Raw genomic sequence first — 25,059 nt, 5'->3', positions numbered from 1 at the left:
CCTTCACAGCTGCCTAAGGATAAAAAACATACAATTGAAGTGGCTAGCAGAAATTATTTTTAATTACAATGTAGAAAAATGATTCAGTAAAATTGTTTTCATTAACATAGCCCTCATAAAATTATAAAGCCAAAGATTAACATTTTAATATTTTTAATTGAAATAGAATTATATCACTCCCCCTTTTCTCCTCCACCCCTCCCACCCTCTCTGGAGCTCATCTTGGATTCCCTCTTCTTAATTTGATATACTCTTTTACTTTTATTATTGTTTTATGTGCGTGCGTGCGTGCGCGCGCGCGCGCGCGCGCGCGTGCGTGTGTGTGTGTGTGTGTGTGTGTGTGTGTGTGTGTTTGCATGAGCAAGTACAGAGAAATACAACCTGCTGATTTTTGGGGTGGGTGTGTGATTACACTTTCAAGGCTGATCATTTTGCATTGTACAACCAATCAAGGGGCCCATTCTTAGGAGAGATGTTAGTTTCCTGTAGCTTTAAAATGTCTAAGGGTGGGATCCTGTGAATTTCTCCCCTTCCGCATTAATATAGTCTGCTGATACTGCCATTGTTCTGGCCTTGTTTATGCAGCCATTTCTAGGGGAGACTGTTTCACAGCAGACTTCCTGGTATTCTGGCTCTTGCAGTCTTTCTGTTCCCTGAGCTGTAGATGCAGAAGCTATAATGGAGATGTCTCCATTTGGGGCTGGGCTCCCCACAATCTGTTGATTTCTACATTGTGTCCAGTTTGGTCTTCTGTGATAATTTTCACTTGGTGTAAAGAGAAGCTTTGATGAGCAGTGGTAGCTACACTTATCCATGAAAGGTGGCAAACACACAAAGAGGGTTCCGTGTTTGCCGTGGGCTTGTGGGTTTGCAGATGGTGAAGGGCCAGAAAAGGTAGCCCTTTAACAATTTTCATGCAAATAAAGTTACAGAACCAATACACTCTAAGCCATTGTCACATGTTATAGTAAAAAGTTAGGGAGAAGTCTTTCAAAGTTGAGAGTATTTGTGATACTTAGGCCAATGTCAACTCTTAGTCTTCCAGGCCACCATGACATCTTGTATATGACACAAACATAGTACCTGTGTTTTAAGGCTCCCAGTCCACCTAACTTTTGGACTCATGCAGTTTGAGCAGTCCATCTGTAAATGTTAATCACTGTGAGTGTGGCTGGCGTTGAAGCATGAAGAAGCACTTGTTTTATGACACTTAGAGGACTCAGGATAGATTTGTGCTAGGTTTTAAAAATTATTTGTTGAAAATTAATCATATTAATTTGAAGAGAGAGATTGTATCGGCGCCCTTTCTGTCCTCTATGGGCTCTTTATTCACACAGCATACACACAGACAAATACACGTTTCTTTTTAAATTCAGGACAAGAGCTCTGAACCTCTAAACATTATTCTACAGTGGCTGTACCTTGAAATTTTCTTGGTCTTAGACGGAGCCTTAGTTTTATTCTGTTATTGTGTTTTTGTCTAGGTTCTCAGGATTGGATGCAGGGCTTTGCATTTGAATCACAAGCTCTGCCACTGAGCTACATGCCCAACTCCTGTTTTTATTTTTTAAAGACTTCCAGTGTGTTCCATGTGCAGCTAAAAATCAAAACACAAGATTTCAAACTTCTGAGATTTTTTTCTGAAATTAACTCTCAGCAGAATCTTGTTGCCTGATAGCATGTATCCCATAAGCGTGTTCAGACAGCATATTTTACCTCTGAAGTGAACAAGGCTATAAGCAAGGTATTGCCTCCATCTTCCTCAGAAAAACAAACTAAACAGACAGAGCCTATTTTCTTAGCTTATAACTGGAGCTCAAAGCACTGTCAAGACTCAGACTCCGCCAACATGAAACTATATGTATATTGATTTTTAGCCTATCCTTTTAAAGCGTATTTTCTTATGGCTGTGTTTTTTATTTTGGCTCATGTACACAGTTTCCTTAGAAATATGTAAATCCAAGAGCTGAGTGTGCTAGGATTACCTGTAATCCTAGCAGGTAAGAGCTGGAGCCCAGTTCCACCCTGGGATACACAGTGGATTTGAGGCAAGCCTGGGCTACATATTGAGCTCTGGCTGTCTGGCTGTATGCCTACACATCTACACATACATTCATGAGGTCTGAATTCAGTTCTTATGAGCATCGGTATCTACAGCTATTGTGTTTTTCTTCAGATAAAAGTTTGTTACCGCAATGGTTTCTCTTTTTTAGAAATTGGGTAAATTATCAAAAGGAGGTGAAACTAGTAAGTTTGCTCACTTTGGTTTTGGTCAATCATGCTGTGTGGCATGTAAATCAGAATCAGATAAAAATCCATCACTTTACAGTTCTGCACTTGGTTGGTTTTGACAGGCGCATGTTTTCCACTTCCTAACTGGATGCTTGATGGAACACAATAGTTAATTGGAAGGGTTTTTTTTTTATTTTCCTTTACTGGTGAACCATAAAATGGCTTTATATCTTAAAATTAATTTTATATCTTAAAATTATAGGTTTGGCGGATAGACAACAGTAATTGTACATAAATGACTGCTATATAATGACCTCTTCTTGGAAGTAGACAACGTTACTATGCTGTGAGCTTGGCACACATGTTTCAGATTCATTTTTATCTTTCGTTATATGTTCATGTGTGGATTTGCATGTGGGTTTGTGTGTGAGCATAGATGCCTGTGGAGAACAGAGGTGTGGGAACCCAGGAGCTGGGATAGTGTGGGCCAGCCAACATGGTTGCTGGGAACAGAACTTCATCCTCTTCAAAATCTGTTATGCTCTAATCTGCGGAACCATCGCTAGTCATGGCACAAATATATTCACATTTTACTGTATTAATATCCTTGTGACATTAAGTGAGATATAACATGGTGTCCGACATCCTGAACGCACCTGGTTTCACCATTAATACAGCCTTTCACAGTATTAATGAAGACTGTGAGGTAGATGCATAACCAGTGCAGAGAGCAGTGCCCGTCAGCGTCACTGGAAGAGAACAGCTGTTGCATAGCTTTATGCTGCAGGAGAGTCCTTTACCAAACAGATTGATTCTGCCAGTGTTTACTGCACCACTGAGTTTGCTGCATTTGTAGAGCCCGGGGTGTTGTTCATTAAAAACTCTTGTTCTGACATTTTCCCAAAATACAGAAACTTAATACTCTTTGGAATTTTGTTCAAGAAATTTGGTATTAGAGGTTATAAAAAAAAAAAGCAAGGTTATTCGTAATAGACTTGGAAAACGTCAGTTGTTTTAGGAAGACCCTTCTCTGCTACTTAATAGCTCTTTGCTTGCCATACAAGTCTAGCAGTAGCGAGTATTAAAGATGCAATCTTTCCTCTTCTTGCACAATAACTTTTACGTTTTTAGACACTGAAGATATTTTTAAGTTCTGTGTGTTCATCTTTACCAGGCACAGAAATGGTTTACGTCCTTAACTGGGACTAGAGATGTAGCTCTATGGTAGAACATTTGTCTTGCACATGCAAAGCCCTGAGCTTAATCCACAAACCCGCAAAAATGAAAAAAAGAAAAAGAAAGAAAGAAGACTGGTCATGATGTATACCTATAATCCTGGGCCTCAGGATGCTGAGGCAAGAGAATTCAAGGCCACCACGGGCTACATAACCATTTCCACACTAGCCTGGGTGTAGAATCATGAAACTGTCTCAAATAAGACAAAAGATATAAACTAGCTGGGCAGTGTGAAGCAATGGATGCCATTTCCTTGAGGATTCTGTTTTACATGGCATTTATCAAATCAAGATAACTTCATAAACAAACGTTCTTGACCCAAAAAAAAATGATACAAATGAGAAAAATACTCAGCTAGTTACTATATTTAGTTAAGAAGAATTCAACACTGTGTTGCCAAGGTCAGAGCTAAGATGTTCACTATTGTTACCTATATACTGTGTTGTGTAACTAGCCATTGTAACACAGCAAGAAAAACAAGTCACAGCATAAAGATTGGAAAGAGAGAAACAAAACTCATTTGTAGTCGTTATGGTTGATTAGTTAGAACATCCTGGAGGCAGGATGCTGGAACACCTTGGTGATCATCCTTAGTGACAGTGCTGTATGCCTATATTCAGTGGTTTTACAGTGTTTCTTAAAGAACAGAAATTTGGGCATTAAAAAGTAAATAGTAGGAACCATTGTGGAGGTTTGATCCAAGAGTCATATTTACAATGTATCGAGAATTCTGTTGAGAAAGTTGGGGATGGTCAGGAGTGGAAGAAGGTGACGCAAAGAGCCCATCCATAAAACTATTGTAGTTACCCTGGAAGAGATTACAGCCATGAGTGGAAAAGAAAACCAGCTACAGCAGTTTGGTTCAGCTCATTGAGCATGTACAGGGGAATGTAGAAAGAAGAGCAAGCTCTGGACTGGGAGGTTTCTTTGCTCTCCCTAGCTTTATCCTAATTTCATTATGTAACCTACCAGAGAATAGATTCTTTTTCATTTAAGTGAGACCAATTCAATGCTTGACATTTTTCTTAAGACAAGCTCTCTTACTGGTCCAGAATTTACCAAGTAGCCTAGCCTGCAAATCCCAAATATCTGTCCTTCCTGGCTTTAAGATTGCAAGCACAAAACACCACAATGGGCTTTAAAATAATGAGAGACAGAGAGAGTATCTTCCCCCATATACGTCTGTATGCCATGTGTGTGCCTGATGCCCACAGAGTTCAGAAGAAGGCATCACATCCCATGGAACTAGAATTATAGATTGTTGTGAGTCCACATATGGGTGGTGGTAATTGAACCTGGGTCCTTTAGGAGAGCATCCACTGCTCATAACCACTGAACCATGTCTCCTAATGGACATTCTTTAAAGTGTGTTTTGTTTTTTATATTATATATGCATGCTTGTCTCTGTGTGTTTGTGTACGTGAGTGCAGTGTTCACAGACCAGAAGAGGACGTTAGATTGCCAGGAGCCATAGTTACAGGCAGTTGTAAGCTATCAATCCTACATGCTTGCAACCAGTCTTTTAGTCCTCTAGAAGGGCAGCCCATGCTCTACACCACCACCAAATCATCTCTCCAGCCTTCCTGTAAAGCAAATAAACCAACCTACATGTGTTCTGGGGATAGAATTTGGGCCACTGTACCGGCAAGGCAAGCACTTGACCTAGTGGGCCACCTCCTGCCCATCGTACTACATTAAGAATGGCATCAGAGCTGCCTCCTGATCTTGTCTTTTATTGCACACTTCATCATTCTGTATATCACAGACTGTGGTTTCCCTTCAATCAACTAGTTACGTTTAAATTTTATTGCATGGTGGCTACACAAATGATTCAAGGACTTGGTAGGTTGAGGCAGTAGGATTGCCATGAGCTCACCTGAGCCATTGTAAGTTCCAGTTAGCCTGAGCTACATACTGAGACTGTATCTAAAAAAACAAACAAACAAAAAAACTGATTTAAAAATGAAAGTATAGGAGCTGGGGAGATGGCTCAGTAGCTAAGAGCACTGGCTGCTCTTCCAGAGGACACAGGTTCAATTTTCCAGCATCTACATGGCAGCTGAGAGCTGTCTGTAACTCAAGTTCCATGGGATCCAACAACTCCACACAGACAAACATGCAGACGAAACACCAATGCACATGAAATTAAAAAATGAGAATATGTCCAGAAAGATGGCTAGGAGGGCAGGGCATCCACTCTCAAGCCCGATAACCTGAGGTCAGTCTCACAGTGATGGGTCATTATCTTCTGAAAATTGTCCTCTGGCCTCCATACTCCATGGAATACACAGTGCAAACACATTCACATACAAAGTAAAAAATTTTTTAAATTAAATAATTTTTAAAAAACAAACAAAAAAGCCCAAAACTAAATTATTGACATTTATCTCCACTTTGAAGGTTTCCAGTACTATTTGAGTGAATCCAGATGACAGGAGGGCTTGCTTTAACATCTCTGCTCATGCATGTCTTCTGCAGGGGAACTGTTTCAGGTTTGCTGTGAATGTTTTGTTTTATTTTGGAGACAAGGTCTCACTGTGTAGCCCTAGCTGGCCTCAAACTCACAAAAACTTGCCTGCCTCTGCCTTCCAAGTGCTGGGATTAATGGTGTGTACCACCATACCTGCTTGGCCTTCCTGTGTCTTAAAAATCATTCTGCTTTGGTTTGTCATGGGTTCTTGGTTGGGATGGTTTTGTTTGGTGCCTTCCTGTTCTGTGTTCTCATCTCTGCTCTCTAGTGGCTAGCCACCCTGACCTCCTTTCTCATCTCTTTTTCCCTCATTCATGGGGACTGATGAACACTGTCTGCTTCTTTTTGTGTCTTAGCACAGAAACCTGCTCCTGTTTATTTCCCTGTCAGAGACAACCATCCACATCCCTCTTCCTCTGCCCTGCCTGGAAATGGCCCAGTGGCTGACAAATAGCATTCCCTTAAGAGGTGAAATAGAAATCAGGTTTCCCTTCAGTATATCCTCTGGAGAGAAATCAAGGCCTATGGGAAAGTCCTACTTTCTCCCAAGGACAGACAAGGTCTTTTTTTCTCCTAACATTTATCATCCCTCCATTAGAAACAAAGAAATTATGTAACTTTTCTGAACTTGCCCAAAATTGAACTCTGAATCTTACTTTATTTATAAAGTGGAATTCTTCAATCAATCTTTTAATTACAGTTGCAAAACAGCTATTAATTAAAGGCCAATTTTGTGGGTGAGGCAGGAGGATTTCTTGAAGTTGGAGGCCAAACTGGATTACATAACAAGTTCAGGCCAGCCTAGAGTACAGGGTAAGACCTTGTTGAAACTTTGTTCTCAAAACTCTTTACATGAATTTTACTTCTAATTCCCCTTGGCTGTCAGTTTTGTTGAATATGCTCTAGCTTCCTTTCTGTTTGTATTTTTGCATGTCTGTCTGTGTACCTCGTGCATTCGGTGTCCTCAGAGGCCAGAAGAGGGCATCAGACTTCTATAACTGTAATTATAGAAGGTCATGAGCCACTTGAGCCACTGTGAAGTTTCTGGCAGTTGAACTTGGGTCCTCTGGAAGAGTAGCCAGTGCTCTTAAGTACTGAGCTTGCTCTACAACCCACTAACTTCATTTCTTAAGGAAGCTATATGTCTCATAACATTTCTTCAGCCAGCCAAGTGCACCAGAAAGGAAATACTCAGGAAAACGATAGTTTAATTAGCATTCTGGTTCTTTGTGCAGAAAAGTTACTTAAGAAAATCATTCTGGCTTCATGAACCAGTTCACATATAGTGTGTTTTAAATTAAGTGCCTATTGACCGAATTAGGTTTGCTATTTAATAGTTAACTGTTAACTAAAAACATACCTAAGTTTCTACCATAGCAAGGTATACCAAAATCAAAGGGTGGAATCTTTTCTCAGAAGTTTCTGAGGTAAGAATCTTTATTTCATTGGCTGGGGGTGAGACTTGGTATTTGAACACCTCAGAAGCATGACTGGAGTCCTGGATCTGAACCCCCAACCCGGGGAAAGTATCATTTCAGCTTGCCCTCTCACACAGTAGCACAGCTTACCTGTTTGTGCCACAGGGTTCCACTGACTATTACATTGTAATAATCCAGGTTCAAAATTAGTTATAATTTAGGCATCTTATTTAGCCCTTAGTGCATACAATTAATCTTACAATAGCATTTATCTGAAGCCACCAGAAGAGGACCAATGAGATGGCTCAGCAGGTAAAAACAGTTGCCAAATGAGTCTGAGTTTGATCCCCAGAAACCATCAAACACACAGTAGAAATGGAGACTTGACTTCAAAATATGCCCTCAGATCTCGTGGCACACTCAAGCTTGCACTCAGGCACATGGAACACACATACATATACACACAAACACACACATACACACAGCAAAATCAAATGAAATTAAATTTAAAAAAAATGCAACCAGCAGAACTCATGATGAGCTGCAGATTTCTTAAACAATACCTTATTTCTTCCCAAAACAAACAAGCAAACAAAAACAAGAGAACTGTCTAAATTATTCTAAATTATAACTCTGTGAAAGTTGTCCAGAAAGCTTTCTAGAATTGATACCATGAGTTGGGATGGTTGCCTTTGAATCTTTTTGTCTGAAATAAAACTAAGTCAGAGTTGATGAGAGCTACTGTTGAGAGAGCAGCCTTCAAACAGGCTCCCTCCCTGGTGATAATGTGTGTAAGCTTTAAAATTTAGTTTCCTCCTCCAAAAAGGAGGGAAGTAGTGTCCAGTGGTATTTATTTTACGTTTAATGACAAATTATGTTGTGTCCCTTATATGGATGGCAATATTCTAAAAAGGGCCTACAAATAACACTTGCAACTGCAGCCTAGGAGATGTTGCAGTCTGTTTAGTTAAGTGAAAAGGGCAGAGGCCTAGGAAGCTGGCTTTGAGTGTGAAGCACTTGGCCACAGCATGAGGACCAGAGTTCAGATCCCCAACGCGCCCGCATAGAGGCCTGACAGGCCTGAGAGCCACCTGCAGCTCCTGTTCGTTCAGGAGGTGGAGACAGCAGGTCCCCCAGGTGAGCTACACTCCCTCAAAGGTGGGCTCCAGGTTCAGAGAGCCTGCCCCAGAGAAAGTAGAGAACAGTCGAAAAGGACACTCAGCATCAACCTCTGTCTTCACATGCACCCTCACACACATGTGTGCGCACACACAGGACAAGACACAGAAGTTAGATGGGGGAAAGCCGAGATAACGAAGTTGTGTATGGGACTGGAGGTGGGGGAAGCTCTGTAGTTTAGAGCAGAGGACAAGAGTTCAGTTCCCAGCAGCCATGTTGGGTCAGTCACAGTTGCTTGTGACCCCAGCGTCAGCGGAGCCAGCTTCCATTTCTGGATTCTGTAGGCAGCAGCACTCACGTGCATATTCCCACACATGACACACAAGTATGTTCTTAATTTTAAAAATCAAATCTTAAAACAAAACAAAAATCAAGTCAATCCATGATAGGTTTGTTATTGCTGGTTCTCATCCTCGTGAGTTGAATGTTTAAAGGTTTTCACACTTCAAAAAATTAGCCTTGTGTGTATATGTGCAGTGTGCATAGGCGTGTGTGTGTGTGTGTGTGCGCGCGCGCATGTGCGTGTGTGCATAGGGAGGCTAGAGAACAGCTGTGGGCAGTTGGTTCTCCTTGTCTCATGTTGGTGTGGGTTCTGGGATGAAGTGTTAGGTCTCTCCCTGGGAGAAAGCAGATGGTTCCAGATGCTGCACAGCTATCAAGATAGTGCTGAATCCACCTTCAGTATTGATCGGTTTCTTCAGCCTCCCCTCCTACCCAGTCACATTAGTGGTCAGTGCCCCAAGTTTGGGGGAAGGTTGTGTGAAATAATAGTCTGCCTGTGGAAAATAGCGACATGCAGCCATGTGGATGGGGAAGGCGTGACTCTAGGTTGCATGCCAGCATCTGGCCTCGGCTGTGCACAGTGTTGGGGACTTATGCACACTCTGCAAAGAAAAGGAAGTAAGAGGTCAGCGTAGAGAGCAGGTTGGACAGAGGCCGCTCACAGACAAGGCGGGACGTTCTTCACAAAGCTGTGGGAAGATGAAAAGGAGAAGAGAAAGGCAGGCCTCACACACTGGAAAGAGGCTAGAAAGGACAAGAGCTCTGTAGACAGGAACTTGTCTGAGATGGAGAGGCTGTTGAGGGAGCTGTGAAAGCTGAGTTGACCGGGGACTCGGGAAGTATCCATATCAGTCCATGTCACATAGTCCAGCTAGAGCAGCTGGCTCTGTGTGACAGCTCTGGCCCTAGCGTCTAGTTGAGCCCACTTCAACTAGACAAGGAAGCAGCTTAGACACAGACAAAGTTCTAGATGCCTGGGAAGATCCAGAGATGAACTAGGCCATCTCACCACTCGATGTACAAGGACAGGGTGCTAACAGCTCTCAGTTCTGAGGGCTTATATAAGTGGAGGTTGGATTAGACTTTCTCAGGATTCTTTCAACCCTGAGAGGCTCTTGAGAAGGAGCGGGGCAGAGTGAGTGGAGTCTCTGACCGCACCAGAACCCACCATGCTCTCCTATCGTTGCCTCTGCGCCCTTGGCAAACCCCACACATTTGGGTGGCACACAGCTCTGTGTACAGGGTGGAGAAGGGGTGTCCTTCCCAGGGCTGGCTGGGCTGTTACACATGCTGTTTGACTTATTTCTACAGCCTGCCAGGGCAGTAGAAAGATTCCAGGCCACTCACACCACAGAGTGAAATAGAAAGGAGGCCAAGGAAAAACCTGGGAGATTGCTAAAGAGATAGTGTATTTAAAATAATACTGTTTTATCTTCAGTGAGGGAAGTCTGTTAATATGAATCAAATTAGATTTCAAGCATATTTATAAAGATGCTTATGTCAATCTAGAAAACAACTACATCATATTATATATTCAACAGTATGGGATCAGTTAATAGATCATGGTATAGTTAGAGCTAAATTAAAATACAGACCTACTTTTGAGAAGGAAAGCTGTCAACTACACAAGTTAATACACCGTTTTTAAAAAGATAGAAAGGAGGGGACTGGCAAGATGGCCCAGCAAGTAAAGGTGCTTGCCAGCAAGCCTGAGTCCATAGGTGCTTATACACATGCGCACACACATACACACACACACACACACACACACACACACACACACGCATACACACACAAACGCAAATAAATTAATGAAATGTTATAAAAAATGTAAAGGTAGGAAGTAGGATTGTATGTCTATAGGATTATCTGTGAATACCCTTGATTTACGACCTAATTTTATTCCCAAATGAGATTTGAGACCCTTTCTTTTCCAATCAGCACATTTTTATAACTTATAGTCTCATTTCCAGAAATAATTCTGTGTCACAAAATACCAAATGCATAAAAGCATGTATCAGGTATATATTATTTTCATTTATATTTAAGAAACAAAGCATGCAGTAGCAGATTTTATGGTCATGGTGAACAGCAGTGTTATTATAGTGGTTAAGAGCCTGACTTCTGGAGCCAAACTGCCTGTCCAAATTACAGAATGTCTAGGGTGAACATGGGCCAGCTTCATCCCCTTGTTTGTAAGATGCAGGCAGGAGTCCTCATCCTTCAGGGCTCCAAGGCCAGAGCTTCTGTAGAGGTAGGACTTAGAACTAGTGATACCTGATGCTAGTAAGTTGCTGTCTTAAGTGTTAGCTGTCATCCTCCTGCCTCAGCCTCCCCAGTTTTGGCTACCCCCTTAGTCAGAGAAGGGTTTTGTAGTAGGTGGTGGTGGTTTGGGTTTTGTTTTTTGAATTTAGTTTTTGCTTTTTGAGACAGGGTCTTGCCTCAGTGTGTAGCCTGGGCTGGCCTCTTCCTCTTGCAGCTATCTTCCTGCCTTAGCCTTCTGAGTGTTACGATCATCGTCCCCACTGTCCTCAGTTCCTGTTGAGGACTTTAGGGCTAGAAGTGTATCTCAGTGACAAAATAAGCTCAAGTAGCCACGCATGGTGCTTCACACCAGCAATCTCAGAACCTAAGAGCAGGAGGCAGGGAAGTTAGGAGTTCAAGAGCAGCCTCTACCACTCAGTGACCTCAAGGCCAGCCTATACGTGAGAGCCTGTCTGTAAACAATTAATTCATTAAAATCAATGAGCTAGGGATATAGCTCAGTTGTAGAGCACTTATTGGCATGGTAAAACTGGTCAAGTGTATGTGTGGCTCTGGGTTCAATCCTACAATGATAAATAAATAAATAGCAATACTGTAAAAAATGTGACTAATTCAAGTGATGGGATTTTTAATACAACGCCGAATTTTTCTTTTTTTTAAATTTCAGACGCCTTGGATGAGTATTTTGAATATGACGCAGAGGAGTTCTTGGTCTCTTTGGCCTTGCTGATAACGGAAGGACGAACACCTGAGTGCTCTGTGAAAGGCCGTGCAGAGAGTTTCCACTGTCCTCCAGCGCAGTCTCGTTTCCCAGGAGCGGCCAGACATGAATGCAGTGACAAGCTGGCCCAGGTGATGGCCAGGCCCCATTGCTGCTGGAGTTTGTCCTTTGTGTAAACTGATTCAAATTCTTTCATGCCTGCTGTTCTGTCCCAGTGACTTTCGTGTTTGAGACAGTGCTTAGATGTGCAAGAGGAGGGGAAGTTGGAAGCCCTCCTTCTGCCCCTCACATGTTTCATGAGGCTTCACTACTGTGATTCCCTTTTCTTTAGTTGTAGAATATCAATTTGGCCTTTCTGTTTTATGTTCTTATTCATTAGATAAATTAATGTTATGATTATGTTCCTATATTAACTCTTTACCCTGTATTTTTCCAGTGGGAGTAATTTTTGTTACATTATTATTTTAAAAGAAAAACGTTAAAACATTTTGATAAGTAGTACACGATGTAATTTTAATTTTTTCCACTTAATTAATTTCTGAACTTTAAAATGTATTTATTTATTTACATTAGTTTGTTCTGTTTTGTTTTTTGAGGCAGGGTTTCTCTCTGTAGCCCTGGCTCTTTTGGAACTCACTCTGTAGACCAGGCTGGCCTCAAACTCAGAAGTCCCCCTGCCTCTGCCTCCCAAGTGCTGAGATTAAAGGCATGTACCAACAACAACATAATTTTTTTAAGTTCTATTTAATATGTGTGTTTTGTCTGCATGTATGTCTGTACACTTTAATGCTGAGTGTCCATGGAAGAGGGTCTCAGCTCCTCCAGATCTGGAGTTACAGATGGTAGTGAGCCACCTTACAGACAGCCAAGCTTGAACAAGCACTACCATATATGCCGTGCCTTTAATGCAGATATCAACAATTGTAGTTTAGAAATTTAAATACCAAGTTAGGGTGGTTATTGAGACATTTGTTTATGTTCCTTTTCTCTTAGTGTCGCCAAGCCAGACGAACCAGATCTGAGGTCACGCTGTTGTGGAAGAATAATCTTCCAATCATGGTGGAGGTGATGCTCCTACCAGATTGCTGCTACAGCGAGGAGGGACCTGGCACAGAGGCCACAGATCTGAATGACCCCGCCATTAAGCAAGATGCGCTGTTGCTAGAGAGGTGGATCTTGGAGCCAGTTCCCCGACAGTGAGTCATCCAGCCTCCTCCTTGCCGTAACACTGCATCATGTCTCTGGATCCCGCCTTTTCATGTAGTAAAGTTGAGATACTTAATGCATTCACTAAGTAATTATGACACCAGGTGGCATTAGGAAGTGCACACAGGTGCTCTTAGTGCACATCCTGAGAGGTGCTTGTCCCCCCTCCCCCCTCCCCTCTGGACTTGCTGACACTGGATGTTTTCCTTCCCTTAGGAGTGGTGATCGCGTCATCGAAGAGAAGGCACTTCTGCTGGCTGTCCGGTCATTTGTGTTTTTTTCTCAGTTAAGTGCTTGGCTGAGTGTTTCTCATGGTGCTATTCCACGAAATATTCTTTACAGGTATGTCCTGGGGGAAAGGGACAGTGCGTAGCTACTGAGTGGTGTTTTACCTGTTAAAAGCGTATTTCCTTCATTTATAAATTAAAATCAGTGCAGGTTGATGAAGCTTTTCTCAAAACAGGTTAAGAGAGTAATTATATGGGTAATCTTTTTTTTTTTCAATCTTAAGTAAATTCTATTTTATTTTGGTTTGGTTTGGTTGGTTTCTGCTTTTTCTTTTTTTTTCTTTTTTTTTTAATTTTTCATCAATTACACTTTATTCATTCTGCATCCCCCCATAAGCCCCTCCCCCCTCCCTTCCCAATCCCACCCTCCCTCCTCCCTCTGCTTGCATGCCACTCCCCAAGTCCACTGATAGGGGAGGTTCTCCTCTCCTTTCTGATCTTGGTCTATCAGTTCACATCAAAAGTGGCTGCATTGTCCTCTACTATGGCCTGGTAAGGCTGCTCCCCCCCAGGGGGAGGTGATCAAAGAGCAGGCCAATCAGATTATGTCAGAGGCAGTCCCTCTTCACATTACTATGTAACCCAATTGGACTCTGAACTGCCCTGGGCTACATCTGTGCAGGGGTTCTGGGTTATCTCCATGAATAGTCCTTGGTTGGAGTATGAGTCTCTGGGAAGTTCCCTGTGTTCAAATTTTCTTGTTCTGTTGCTCTCCTTGTGGAGATCCTGTCCTCTCCAGCTCTTACTATTTCCCAGTTCTTACCTAAAATTCCATTCACTCTGCCCAACAGTTGCCCATCAGGCTCAGCATCTGCTTTGATAGTCTGAAGGGCAGAGGCTTTCAAAGGCCCTCTGTGGTAGGTTCCTAGATTGTTTCCTGTTTTCTTCTTCTTCTGATGTCCATCCTCTTTGCCTTTCCAAATGGGGATTAGACATTTTTGTTAGGGTCCTCTCTCTTGCTTAGTTTCTTTAGATGCACAGGTTTTAGTGGGTTTGTCCTATGTTGTATGTCTATATGAGTGAGTATATACCATGTGTGTCTTTTTGCTTCTGGGACAACTCACTCAGGATGATCCTTTCCAGCAGGTATATGGGTAATCTTGTTGGGCCATCTTGTTAAGATGGCTTGGTGGTTAAATTTGGGGTAGAACGATGTTTCAAGAGCATTTGGGCTCACTTTAGGAAGCCAAGCCAGACTTAATGTCATGCTAAAGTGGAAACAGAGGTCACTGGGTTTGTGACTTCCTTTGATGATGTGGAGTTTTCTATCTAAAGCACAGAGACTTTGGTGGACATAGTACCGTGTTCGCACAGCACCAGCTACTCTGGATGCTGGCATAGGAGTATTGCTGGAGCAGTGAGTTTGAACCTGAGCAAGATAGCAAGAGACTGTCTTTAAAAAAAAAGTGCATGCATTTTTGTGTGTTTGAGTTCCTATACATATGTCTGTGTGTGTGTGTGTGTGTGTGTGTGTGTGTTTTGTGTGTGTGTGTTTTGTGTGTGTGTGTTTTGTGTGCGTGCTTAAATAAACATGCAGGCTGCCAAGCAACTAATTGTTTCTTTATGCAGGTAAAATAGTTCCCAGAATGCCCTGCTCAGTGAGTGGAATCCACTTAGTTAATAGGAAACACAAAGTCCTTTTGTTGGATCTGTGTTTTTCTGAGACAAGGTTTCTCTGTGTAGCTCTGGTTGTCCTGGAACTCACTCTGTAAGCCAGGTTGGCTTTGAACTCATAAAGATCCACCTGTCTCTACCACCTAAATTCTAGGATTAAAGGCATACACCACCTTACACTGCCCAGCCCCTCCTTTTGCCTTTCTATTTTGTCATATATGATTAAATGGTAATATTCTTTGAGCTCTTAGTGTTTAAGTTTTCTCTTGTTCTTAAGAAGATTATCTCATTTGGGCATAGTGGTTCATGCCTATAATCCCATGGAAGGCAAGTCTGCGAGTTTGAAACCAACCTGTACTACATAGTAAACTCTAGGACATCCTGGTCTATATAATGAAACTCTCTTTTTTTTTTTTTTTTTTTCAATGCAGTTTATTCAGGAACCTTGAACAATCCTCGGACCCTGGGGAAAGCCAGCCCACAGCTTAAATAGCCTCTGGGTAGCCAACCCAGGCGTGCCACGTGGGCAATGCAGATAGGTCCACATACATGGAAGCAGAAACTCTCTTTTTTATTTGTTTGTTTTTGTTTGGGGGACAGAGTCTCTCTGTGTAGCCCTGGATGTCCTGGAACTTGCTCTGGAGACCAGGCTGGCCTATAACTCAAGAGATCTATGTGCCTCTGCCTTGCAAGTGCTGGGATTAAAGGTGTGTGCCACCACCACATGGCTATTAAACTGTCTTAAAGACAAAAAAAAAAAAAAAAATCCTCCCTTCCGAGTACAATCTGCTGTGCCATGTATGTTGGTTTTAGTGGTGCCTTGCATGGTAGAGTGGCTGAAGTTGGACCTAGGCGGGAGCTAACGCAGAGATAAGACTGTTCTGTATCCTTAAAGTGATTTACGGTGACAGAGGGGCAGCTCCTGACTAATCTGTGTTGTCTGGCTCTAGAATCAGTGCTGCTGATGTCGACTTGCAGTGGAGTTTTTCACAGACTCCAACTGAGCATGTGTTTCCTGTTCCCAACGTCTCTCACAACGTGGCCTTGAAAGTCAGCGTTCAGTCCTTACCCAGACAAGCTCATTACCCGGTTTTGACCTGTAGTATTCATACCAACATTGGTCTATATGAGAAGAGAATTCAAGAACAGGAGCTCAGAGCCTATCAGCATCGTGGCCCTGGTGAAGCTGAGCACCGTTGTCCCAGCAGCTCACAGAACCTATGCAGCAAGCAGACGTGGACCATGGCACCCGTGAGTGCCCTGCATGTTAGAAGTGGCATGCCCCCCGAGTACACTGCAGCCATTAGAAATGTCAGGCTCTGCCCAGGCCCAGGCAGCAAGTCTGACCACCGGACATCTCAAGCCAGTGTCCTGGGCTTCAACGGCCCCGGAGAAGTAAAGTCACAGGAGACATCAGTGAGAACTTTAAAATCACTCTCGGTGATCGATTCGAGTGTCCCCAGCTGTCAGAGCTCCCGGCAGTCAGTGGGAGAGCCTAACCCTCTAATCGACTCCCTGATTCAGGACCGACAAGAAGTCATTGCCAGGATTGCTCAGCACTTGATTCACTGTGACCCCAGCTCCTCTCGCATGTCTGAGCTCCCCTTTAACACCCAGGAGTCCCCTTCACTTAGCTCAAAGTTTCGTCCAGTTTCACCAGAAAGCGAGAGTGTGAGAAGGTGCAAAGAAGCATTCGCGGCCTCTTTTGGGAGTCCAGAAGACAGCAGTGAGGGGAAAGCTATAGGGAAGTCAGAAGCTAGGCAAGGCGAAACCTGCCCCTCTCACAGTCCTTACCCGCGGCAGCCTGCTGGGGAGGCAAACCCGCTGATCGGCTCTTTGCTCCAGGAGCGGCAGGACGTCATAGCCAGGATTGCACAGCATTTGGAGCACATTGACCCTACAGCCCACATTCCCCGGCCTGCATTCAGCAAGCACGACTCCAATTCCATTCCTTCTAAAGTGTTCAGGAGTTCATATGATGACAAAACCTTGTTGAAGAAGAGCAGAGATAGTGGCTCTGTCTCTGCTTCTCATACAGAAGTGTCCTTATTGGGAGACAGAGGTGATGGGAAAAGCCCCAAACCTAGCCAATGCTTCCGTTCTTTCAAGTACAGTCCTCAAGAAAAGTCTCAGAAACGTGAAGTAAGAGCTCAGCGTCAGACCCATCCAGATGACATCACCGACAGCACCAGGCAGGAGAGGCAGAACAAGGCTGCTGGCTTACTAACTTCCTCTAATGAATCTCCCTGCAATGAGAGCAGCTTGGGTCTGATTCACAGATTGGAAAGTACACCTTGTAAATCACAACCCAAGGAGCAAGAAATGAGCCATGAAACGGAGAAGCAGTGTTCACATTGCAGCAGTATCGACAAACAGATTTGCACAAGTAAATATACAGAGAAAATAAAAGATGAGAATTATGACACAGGATCTCTCAGTCACCTCCAGTGTAATGACTCAAAAGGTACTGACTCAAAAATAAAAGTTACTATGTTGGAAGTGTCTGACTATTTGAACAAGTATAAAGCTAATTGTTCAAATAAAGACTCCAAAAGATCAAAGATCTGTGAGCAAAACAGTCAGCTTGGCACAGAAAATGATCTCAGTGAAGATACTGAGGGTCCCAAATGCACATCAGACCAACTGAAAACTGAGCAGGGGGAAAAAGAAGACGCGGTTGGTGAAAAACTGAGTGTAAAGCACTGTTTGTCTACAGGCGAGAGACTGAAAAGCGCAGACATGTTGGTAGGTAACATGTAGTATTTCAAATGTAAATCTCAGCTGTTAGCTGTGGTTTTGAGTTTTATTCACTAGAGATCGAGTTACAAAGGCCCAAGGGGGCCTGTTATCTATGGAATACTCAGTGTGGTATGGTAAGCCTTCTATAGAACTATTAATATCCTTGCCAGGAACCCACGCTCTTGAAAGTAAACACTAGGTAATAGAAGAAATGGGTCACCAATCACATGGTTTAAAATTCAGTGCGTGGTCCCTTATTTATTTAGTTATTTGCTCGTTTATTTATTTATTTTGTTTTTCGAGACAGGGTTTCTCTGTGTAATAGCCCTGGCTGTCCAGGAACTCTCTTTGTAGAGCAGACTGGTATGGTCCCATCTTTTAAAACTACAATTACAGCAGTAAATTTTTTTTCAAGGCTCTGTGAGGTCTGTCATTTCAGCCTTTTAGCAGTTACTCACCTTCAACCACAGTCTAAAAGCTATGTGACTTTTTTCTCCCATTCAGAGGCACCTGGCCTTTACGTCTGGCCTGTAGATGCAGGAATGAATGCTGTTTATTAAAAACAAAAACAAACCCAGCTGATTTCTGTGCTGGCTACAGGCTCCCTTCAGTTATGTCACATGATTATAGAATACACAGTTCCTTTTGGCAGTTCCAAGGGGCAGGTAGGGCACATGGGAGACACTGAGGCCTGGAGGGTTGGACATGTTAGGAACTGTCACCCCAGTGGCTGATCTAGCCGCTTAACCTTTTCTCAGGTCTCTTTTTAACCCAGGGTTCAGCTGTTCCTCCATAGTAATCAAGGTCAAATCTGTGAGCTGTGCAAGTCCTGCACCCACTTGTATCTTCCCCCATTGCCTTTTGTTTATTTCAGTATTGTAAACTATCGGTGGGGGGTAACCAGGGATGAAGTAGACCTCCCTGTCAGCTTGGTGTGTTCTGCAAGCAGCTCCGGCCTGGTATGGATGCTGCACAGTCATGACTCAGGCTGTCTCTGCAGGGGCAGCTCTCAGAGGTCACTCAGGGCGCATTAGTTCCTGGTTTTTTCCTCCCAGTTTTGTCCTTGAGTCACACCAAATAAGCCGTATAATTCTGAAAATGAAGTCAGAATTCATTTATGAACTTCATAGTTCATAAAGCTTTAACATGCTGCTCAGATAAAAAGAGATACCAAAAAGGTGTAATTGTCACAAAGACTTACAAAGCCGTGCAAAGCCTTGACACTCGATGTTTTGGAGAGGCAGAGTGGCTCAGGCCTGCAGCTCCAGGCGTTTAGAAGCCTGAGGGAGGAGAAGTTTGAGTTGAAGGCCACCCTGGACAAGAGAGCAGGCCTGTGAACTTAATCTGGACATGGTGTTTTGGTTTGTGTCCTAGCACTGACTTGTTCGTGTTCTCATTTCTCATGAAATCATGCACAGCTTGCCGTGTCCTCCAGCATGCTTGCCTGTGGGACCCTGTACCTCCCAGGGCCAGGTGCTTTTACCCCACAGGCCTGGAGGGCTAGATAATTTGTCCTAGGTCACAAAGCTGATACCAGAACTGTGACCAACTTTTTTTTTTTTTCACTTTTCATTCCTATATTTTTTGTGATTTTTCTGATCTTTAGATATAAATTTGTCCAATTTGAAAGAATTCTCCCTGCGTTTTGGGAAGGGGTCTCATGAGGTTGCCCACACTGACCTGGAATGCCCTGGGCCCAGCAGCCTCCTTACCTTAGCCTTGTAAGCAGCTGGTATTTCAAGCATATGCTGCTATTCCCACTCCACTGGTTTCTTGACTCACAGTAGAAATATAGTGCTGTGACCATGTTTTTTTTTTTTTGATTCACAGTAGTCTTTAGAAAAGATTTATTTATATTTATTTTATGTATATAAATATTTTGCCCACATGTATGTATGAACACCACACATGTGTCTGGTGTCCACAGAGGCCAGAACACTCTGGACACTGGACACTCTGGAACTAGAGTTGCAGATGGTTGTAAGGCACTGGTGTGGGCACTGGGGTCAAAACTTGAGTCTTCTGCAAGAGCAGTAAGTGTTGTTAACTGCTGAGCCATCTCTCCAGCCCCCTTGTTTTATGTTTCCGAATTCATCATACTAAATGAAATACTCTAAAAATGGCTCATGTTATTGACATAATTTCATACTTTACAGTCTTAACTCTGTTTTCTAGCTGCTTTTTTTTTACAAGTTAAGATATTAGATGCTAGATTATGAGCAAATATGTTGCTAAAACAGTTGTGTTGGACATGCTTGAGAACTTTTGAATCATGATATAAAAAACAAGTGCAAGCTTCTGTGATGTTGCCTGTGTGTGTGTGCATGTGTGTTTTATGCATGTAAGACTGAAAGGGCTCTTAAGCTTCACCGCCAATGGTGTGTACCTCAGACTGTGTTAGGAATGAATCTACAAATTTGCCATTATTTAAGTATTCCCACTAAAATCTAATACTTCTCCTAACAGAGGGATACACTGAAACACTCAAGCGCCTGGAGAAAACATAATTTTCATTCCTTGGACGGGACGTCAACTAGAGCCTTTCACCCTCAGACAGGGCTGCCTCTCCTCTCAAGTCCCGTAAGTTCCTTCGTTCCCTCGTGCCCGGCACCTGCAGGCAGCCTGCATGCTCTCACGCACTGCAGCCAGTGTTCATCAAAACATTTCAATGCCTGTGAAATAAATTCTCAGTTAGAAAGCCATGTAGGCTTTGATACTACATTTAACAGCAATATGATAATATAGGAAAAGACTAAAAATTGAACAAAGTGAAATGTATTTCACCAGTACTGAAATTTTTCCTGAAGTTCTTTTGCTGAATATTGTAATTGTTACTAAAATGATTTAAAAAAATACCTTGATATTGATGGAATTTCATAAAAGCAGAATTTTTAAATCTCAGTAAATATTGGCACCAGCAACAGTATTGTCTAGAAACTAGCATAAACAGGTCCATAGTTTTGACTGCGTTGGCTAAAAATCTCTGGAGGGCTTGGGACGTTGCTTAGAGGCAGATTGATCCTGGCTTCCATCCCAGTACCACTTGGGAGGGAAAGGCTAGATGACTGCAAACCAGAGGCTGTACTGGGCTATTATAAAGGCTTTCCTGCCTCCAGCAAGTGGGGGTGTGTTTGAAAGAAAATAATCTAGACATGAAGCTATTCTCCTTGAAGTGTGCACACATACACAGATGCCTGCACACACATGCAGTCCGTGTAGAAAAACAGTAGGATGGAATCCGCTGAGTGGAAGGTTAGTAGGCACATAGACAGATGTTTAGTAAGCACCTAGGATGACAGACAGAAAGGGGTAGAGAATGGAAACCCTGAAAGGGCCAGAGAAGACAAAGTAGTGTGCTCATTATGTCCAGAAGTTTCATCCACAGACCAGACATAGCATGGAGAATGAAGAGAAGGAAGACCAAGAGCTTTTCTGAAGCATGAGTTATGCTGATTGTACAGACGAGTTCTTACTTACTTTTTTTGTTGGTTTGTTTTACATGGTCTGGTTTTGGGACACGGTTGAGTCAGGGACTTTTTCTGAGGTATTGAAGGTCGAGCCATTTAAATGGACACATGCTAGGAAAGCACCCTACCACCTACACATACCTTTTTCCCATTTGGGGCAGGGGGGCCGGCGTGCAGAGTAAAGTGGCTTTACTTTGAGGCAGGGTCTCCCAGAGTTGCCCAGTCTGGTCCTGAGCTTCCTGCCCTCTTGCCTGGAGCTTACAGGGTTGCCATCACTCCCACTGTAATCGCAGCTGTTTCTTCTCAGACCAGCTCATCCGGTGGACTTTACACTAATTAATGATACACACTTTACACTAATTCCCAAAACAAGTCTAACTCTCATGTTGTACGTGACTCTACCTTTGATCTGCACTTGGAACTTTCATTATCAGTGTATTTTGACATAAGCGGTTTGTGAGAAATATGATCTAGTAACATGCTGATGATTGAAAATTCAGAGTACTGTTCTTTAAACCCATTCTCTAAAGCAGTACATTTCTTGGGAATGTTACAGTGGATGAGATGCCAACACTCTTATTTTTTCCCCTTTTAATAATAAGCTCTAAATGTTGCAGGCACACACACACACACACCCCCCAAAGCACACACACATATATAAAGCTTACAAGTAAAAGTCCTGGGATAGAGAGATGGTTCGGTAGGTAAAGTTCTCACATCACCAACATGAGAACCTGGGCTCTCAGTGTGCTCACCACAGCGTGTGTCTACAGCCCCGGTGATGGAGAGCAGAGACAGGAGGACCTCTGGAACTTGCTGAATAGATGAGCCCTGGCCAGGTTTGACGGAACACCCTATCTCAAAAAGTAGGATAAAGAATATCTGGAGAAGATAGCTGACGTTGATCTCTGACCTCCGCACATAGGCACACACATTTGTAAACACATACCTGCATACTTGTACACACACAAATGCATGCACCACACACACACACAAAGTAAGAGTCCTTGTAAATAGAGGCCAGGTAAGCTTCAGTTTTAGTAAAAACCTAGTTAAAGTACTTTTGTGGGTCATCTGGGTTTTCCATATTAATAAAATGGGAATGAAAGAAAAATGTGTGATAAGCATTATTATTTGAAGTAAACTGTTAGGAGAGAAGTTTTATTACTTTAAGGGTACATGTTGGGCCCGTAAGCTGCCTCAGCAGTTAAAGGTGCTTGCTGCCAGGCCAGGTGACCTCAGTTCAATCCCTTGGCCCACAAGATAGAAGAAGAGAACTGACTCCTGTGATTGTCCTCTGACCTCTACACATGTGCCCTAGCACGCGTGCACCTACACACGTACAAAACAAGGAAATAAATGTCATTTAAAACAATACGCTTCACTTGGATTTTCTTTTTTTTTTCTTTTTCTCTAACAAAATGTTTCAAAGTAATATTTATTTATCCTTAAAATTTTTCCATCTCAGTTTTTAAGATGGATTCTGTTCACTTTTATACACGTCAGTGACATTTATCTGAGGAATTTAAGAATAAATATAAAGTTCACACTATGCAAATACCTTATATCGCTTCTCGGCCTTTTGACTAAGATCAAGTGCACTTGGATTTTCTAAGTGTTTTGTTAATTTAAAGAGTACTCCTTTAAAAATATGAATAATTAATTTTCCTTTAGGTTCCTCAAAGGAAAACCCAGTCGGGTTGCTTTGATCTGGACACATCGCTGCTGCATCCGAGAAGCCTGTCCTCCAGAAGGTAATTGCCCAGGGTACGCGCTGTGAAATGGAGCTGCGCAGCAGATAAGCTGAGGCTAAGTCAGAAGCATAATGAAAGCATTAAAATTTTTTAATTAAAAAATTAAAAATAAAAACTGCCTTAATTCTGAGCCTTAATCTATCTTTCAGCCCAGACTGCCTCCCTCCCTCCTTTATAAAAAACAACAACAACAAAACCTGTTTTCTTTGTCAGTGCTGAGACCCTGCTTAGGACTTCATATGTTGTAGACAAGTGTTCTACACTGGGCTGCATCTCCAGCCCTGAAATTACAGTCACATAATTTGGCCTTTGAATTCTTGTTTTCAGCTGAATGTGATGTAGAATTCTAAATATTATGCATTTCCAGTAACTTCAGAGAATTATGTATTTATGTATATGTTCTTTGTTGAATATTACCAATATAATATTTAATCTGAAATTTCAACTACAAATTTTGCATCAACCTTTTTTTGTTTGTTTGTTTTTTTGTTTTTGTTTTCAAGACAGGATTTCTCTGTGAATCTGGAACTCACTCTGTAGACTAGGCTGGCCTCAAACTCACAGAGATCTGCCTGCCTCTGCCTCCCAAGTGCTTTAATTAAAAGCATGTGCCACCACCATCCCATCACAACTTTTTTATTTTAAAATTTGGTAACATTAATTTTATTTTAGTAGTTTGAATGAAATTGTTCCATTTCTTCTAATTCATTTTACGGATATAAATAAGAAAGTATTGCAGTTAACGTGTTCTTTTTTTTCCCCTGCTTTTATTTTTCAATAGCTCTCGACCATGTCTGAACATTGAAGAGGATCCGGATGTTCATGAAAAACCTTTTCTGAGTTCGAGTGCTCCACCAATCACAAGTCTTAGTCTTCTAGGAAACTTTGAGGTAATGTTGCTTTGGAACTATTTTAGGAGCTGGAATGCCTTAAACGAGGGCCAGGGTATCATTATGTCGTTAACATTCTTCGTGAGAAGGAAATAAATGAATAGACTGTCTTTTCCCAAAGCCGTGAAATTGCTCATCTCATTCCTCATCTTATTCCGATGATCCCTTAACTGAAGGAAGGCTCCCCACACGCCATGATGTCCCTGTAGGTAACTCCACACAAGCTTGAGAGGGCCCGGAAAACACCTGAAAAGCTGCCACTCAGTGTTATTTCTCAAGGGTGATCGACAAATAGGTAGACAGGACTTTTCCACTTTTTTCATATTTTTGTATTTTTAGTTAAACAAAACTCCATATATTAAACAACATTATCTTTTAAAAACAGAAGCAATCATTTTTTTCAAGATGACATATGCTTGGCTTAACTTTTTTAACACTGAATCTGATACTCATTTTTTCTTTTTCTTTTTTCTTTTTTTTTTTTTTTTTGAGACAGAGTTTCTCTGTGTAGCCTTGGCTGTCCTGGAACTTACTCTGTCGACCAGGCTGGCCTTAAACTCAAAACGATTCCCCTTCCTCTGTCTCCCCAGTGCTGGGGTTAAAGGTGTATGCAACTACTGTCAGGCTTGTCTTTTTTAAAATTAATTAATTAACATCCTGATCACAGCTTCGCCTCCCTCTTCTCCTGCCAGGTTCTCCCTGTCACCTCCCCTCCATACCATCCTACCTTCCCCCCTTTCTCCTCAGAAAAAGGGAGGCAGACATCCAGTTAGACCACCATCATTTATTGAACATGCTTTTTTTTTTCATTGTATGGTGGTTTTGGCTTCTTTGTCAAAAATCAAGTGTCCATGAGTATGTGGGTTTACTTGTGGGTCTTTGATTCTATTCCATTGATCAACCTCTCTGTTTTAATTCCAGTACCATGCAGTTTTTATTATTATTGCTCTGTAGAACAACTTGAAATCATGGATGGAGATACCTTTTTTTTTTTTTTTTTTTTTTTTAGCTATCCTGGGTTTTTTATTTTTCCATATGAAGTTGAGAATTGCTCTTTCAAGGTCTGTAAAGAATTGTGTTAGAACTGTAATGGGAATTGTGTTGAATCTGTAGTTTGCTTCTAGTAAATGGCCATTTATGTTAATCCTACTGATCAATGAGCATGGGAGATCTTTCCATCTTCTGATATCTTCTTCGTTTTCTTTCTTCAAAGACTTGAAGTTCTTGTCATACAGGTCTTTTACTTGCTTGGTTAGAGTTACACCAAAATATTTTATATTATTTGTGGCTATTGTGAAG

General features: G+C 42.2%; 1 protein-coding gene across 5 annotated transcripts in view; it reads left to right on the top strand.

Moving 5' to 3' along the window:
• Positions 1-25,059, top strand: part of Atosa (atos homolog A) — an 81,171-nt gene that overhangs the window by 37,038 nt on the left and 19,074 nt on the right. For all 5 annotated transcript variants that reach the window (XM_060384756.1, XM_060384758.1, XM_060384757.1 and 2 more), the window contains 7 exons: positions 11,750-11,934; positions 12,797-12,999; positions 13,226-13,351; positions 15,861-17,655; positions 20,116-20,229; positions 22,791-22,870; positions 23,652-23,760. In XM_060384756.1, the coding sequence (XP_060240739.1) occupies positions 11,750-11,934; positions 12,797-12,999; positions 13,226-13,351; positions 15,861-17,655; positions 20,116-20,229; positions 22,791-22,870; positions 23,652-23,760 (2,612 nt within the window). Of the gene's footprint in view, positions 1-11,749; positions 11,935-12,796; positions 13,000-13,225; positions 13,352-15,860; positions 17,656-20,115; positions 20,230-22,790; positions 22,871-23,651; positions 23,761-25,059 lie in introns of those variants that run through there.

Source organism: Meriones unguiculatus, chromosome 6 (genome assembly GCF_030254825.1).
Source record: "Meriones unguiculatus strain TT.TT164.6M chromosome 6, Bangor_MerUng_6.1, whole genome shotgun sequence".
Lineage (NCBI taxonomy): Eukaryota > Metazoa > Chordata > Mammalia > Rodentia > Muridae > Meriones > Meriones unguiculatus.
The sequence above is the reverse complement of the archived record's forward strand: the minus strand, read 5'-3'. Positions and strand labels throughout refer to the sequence as shown.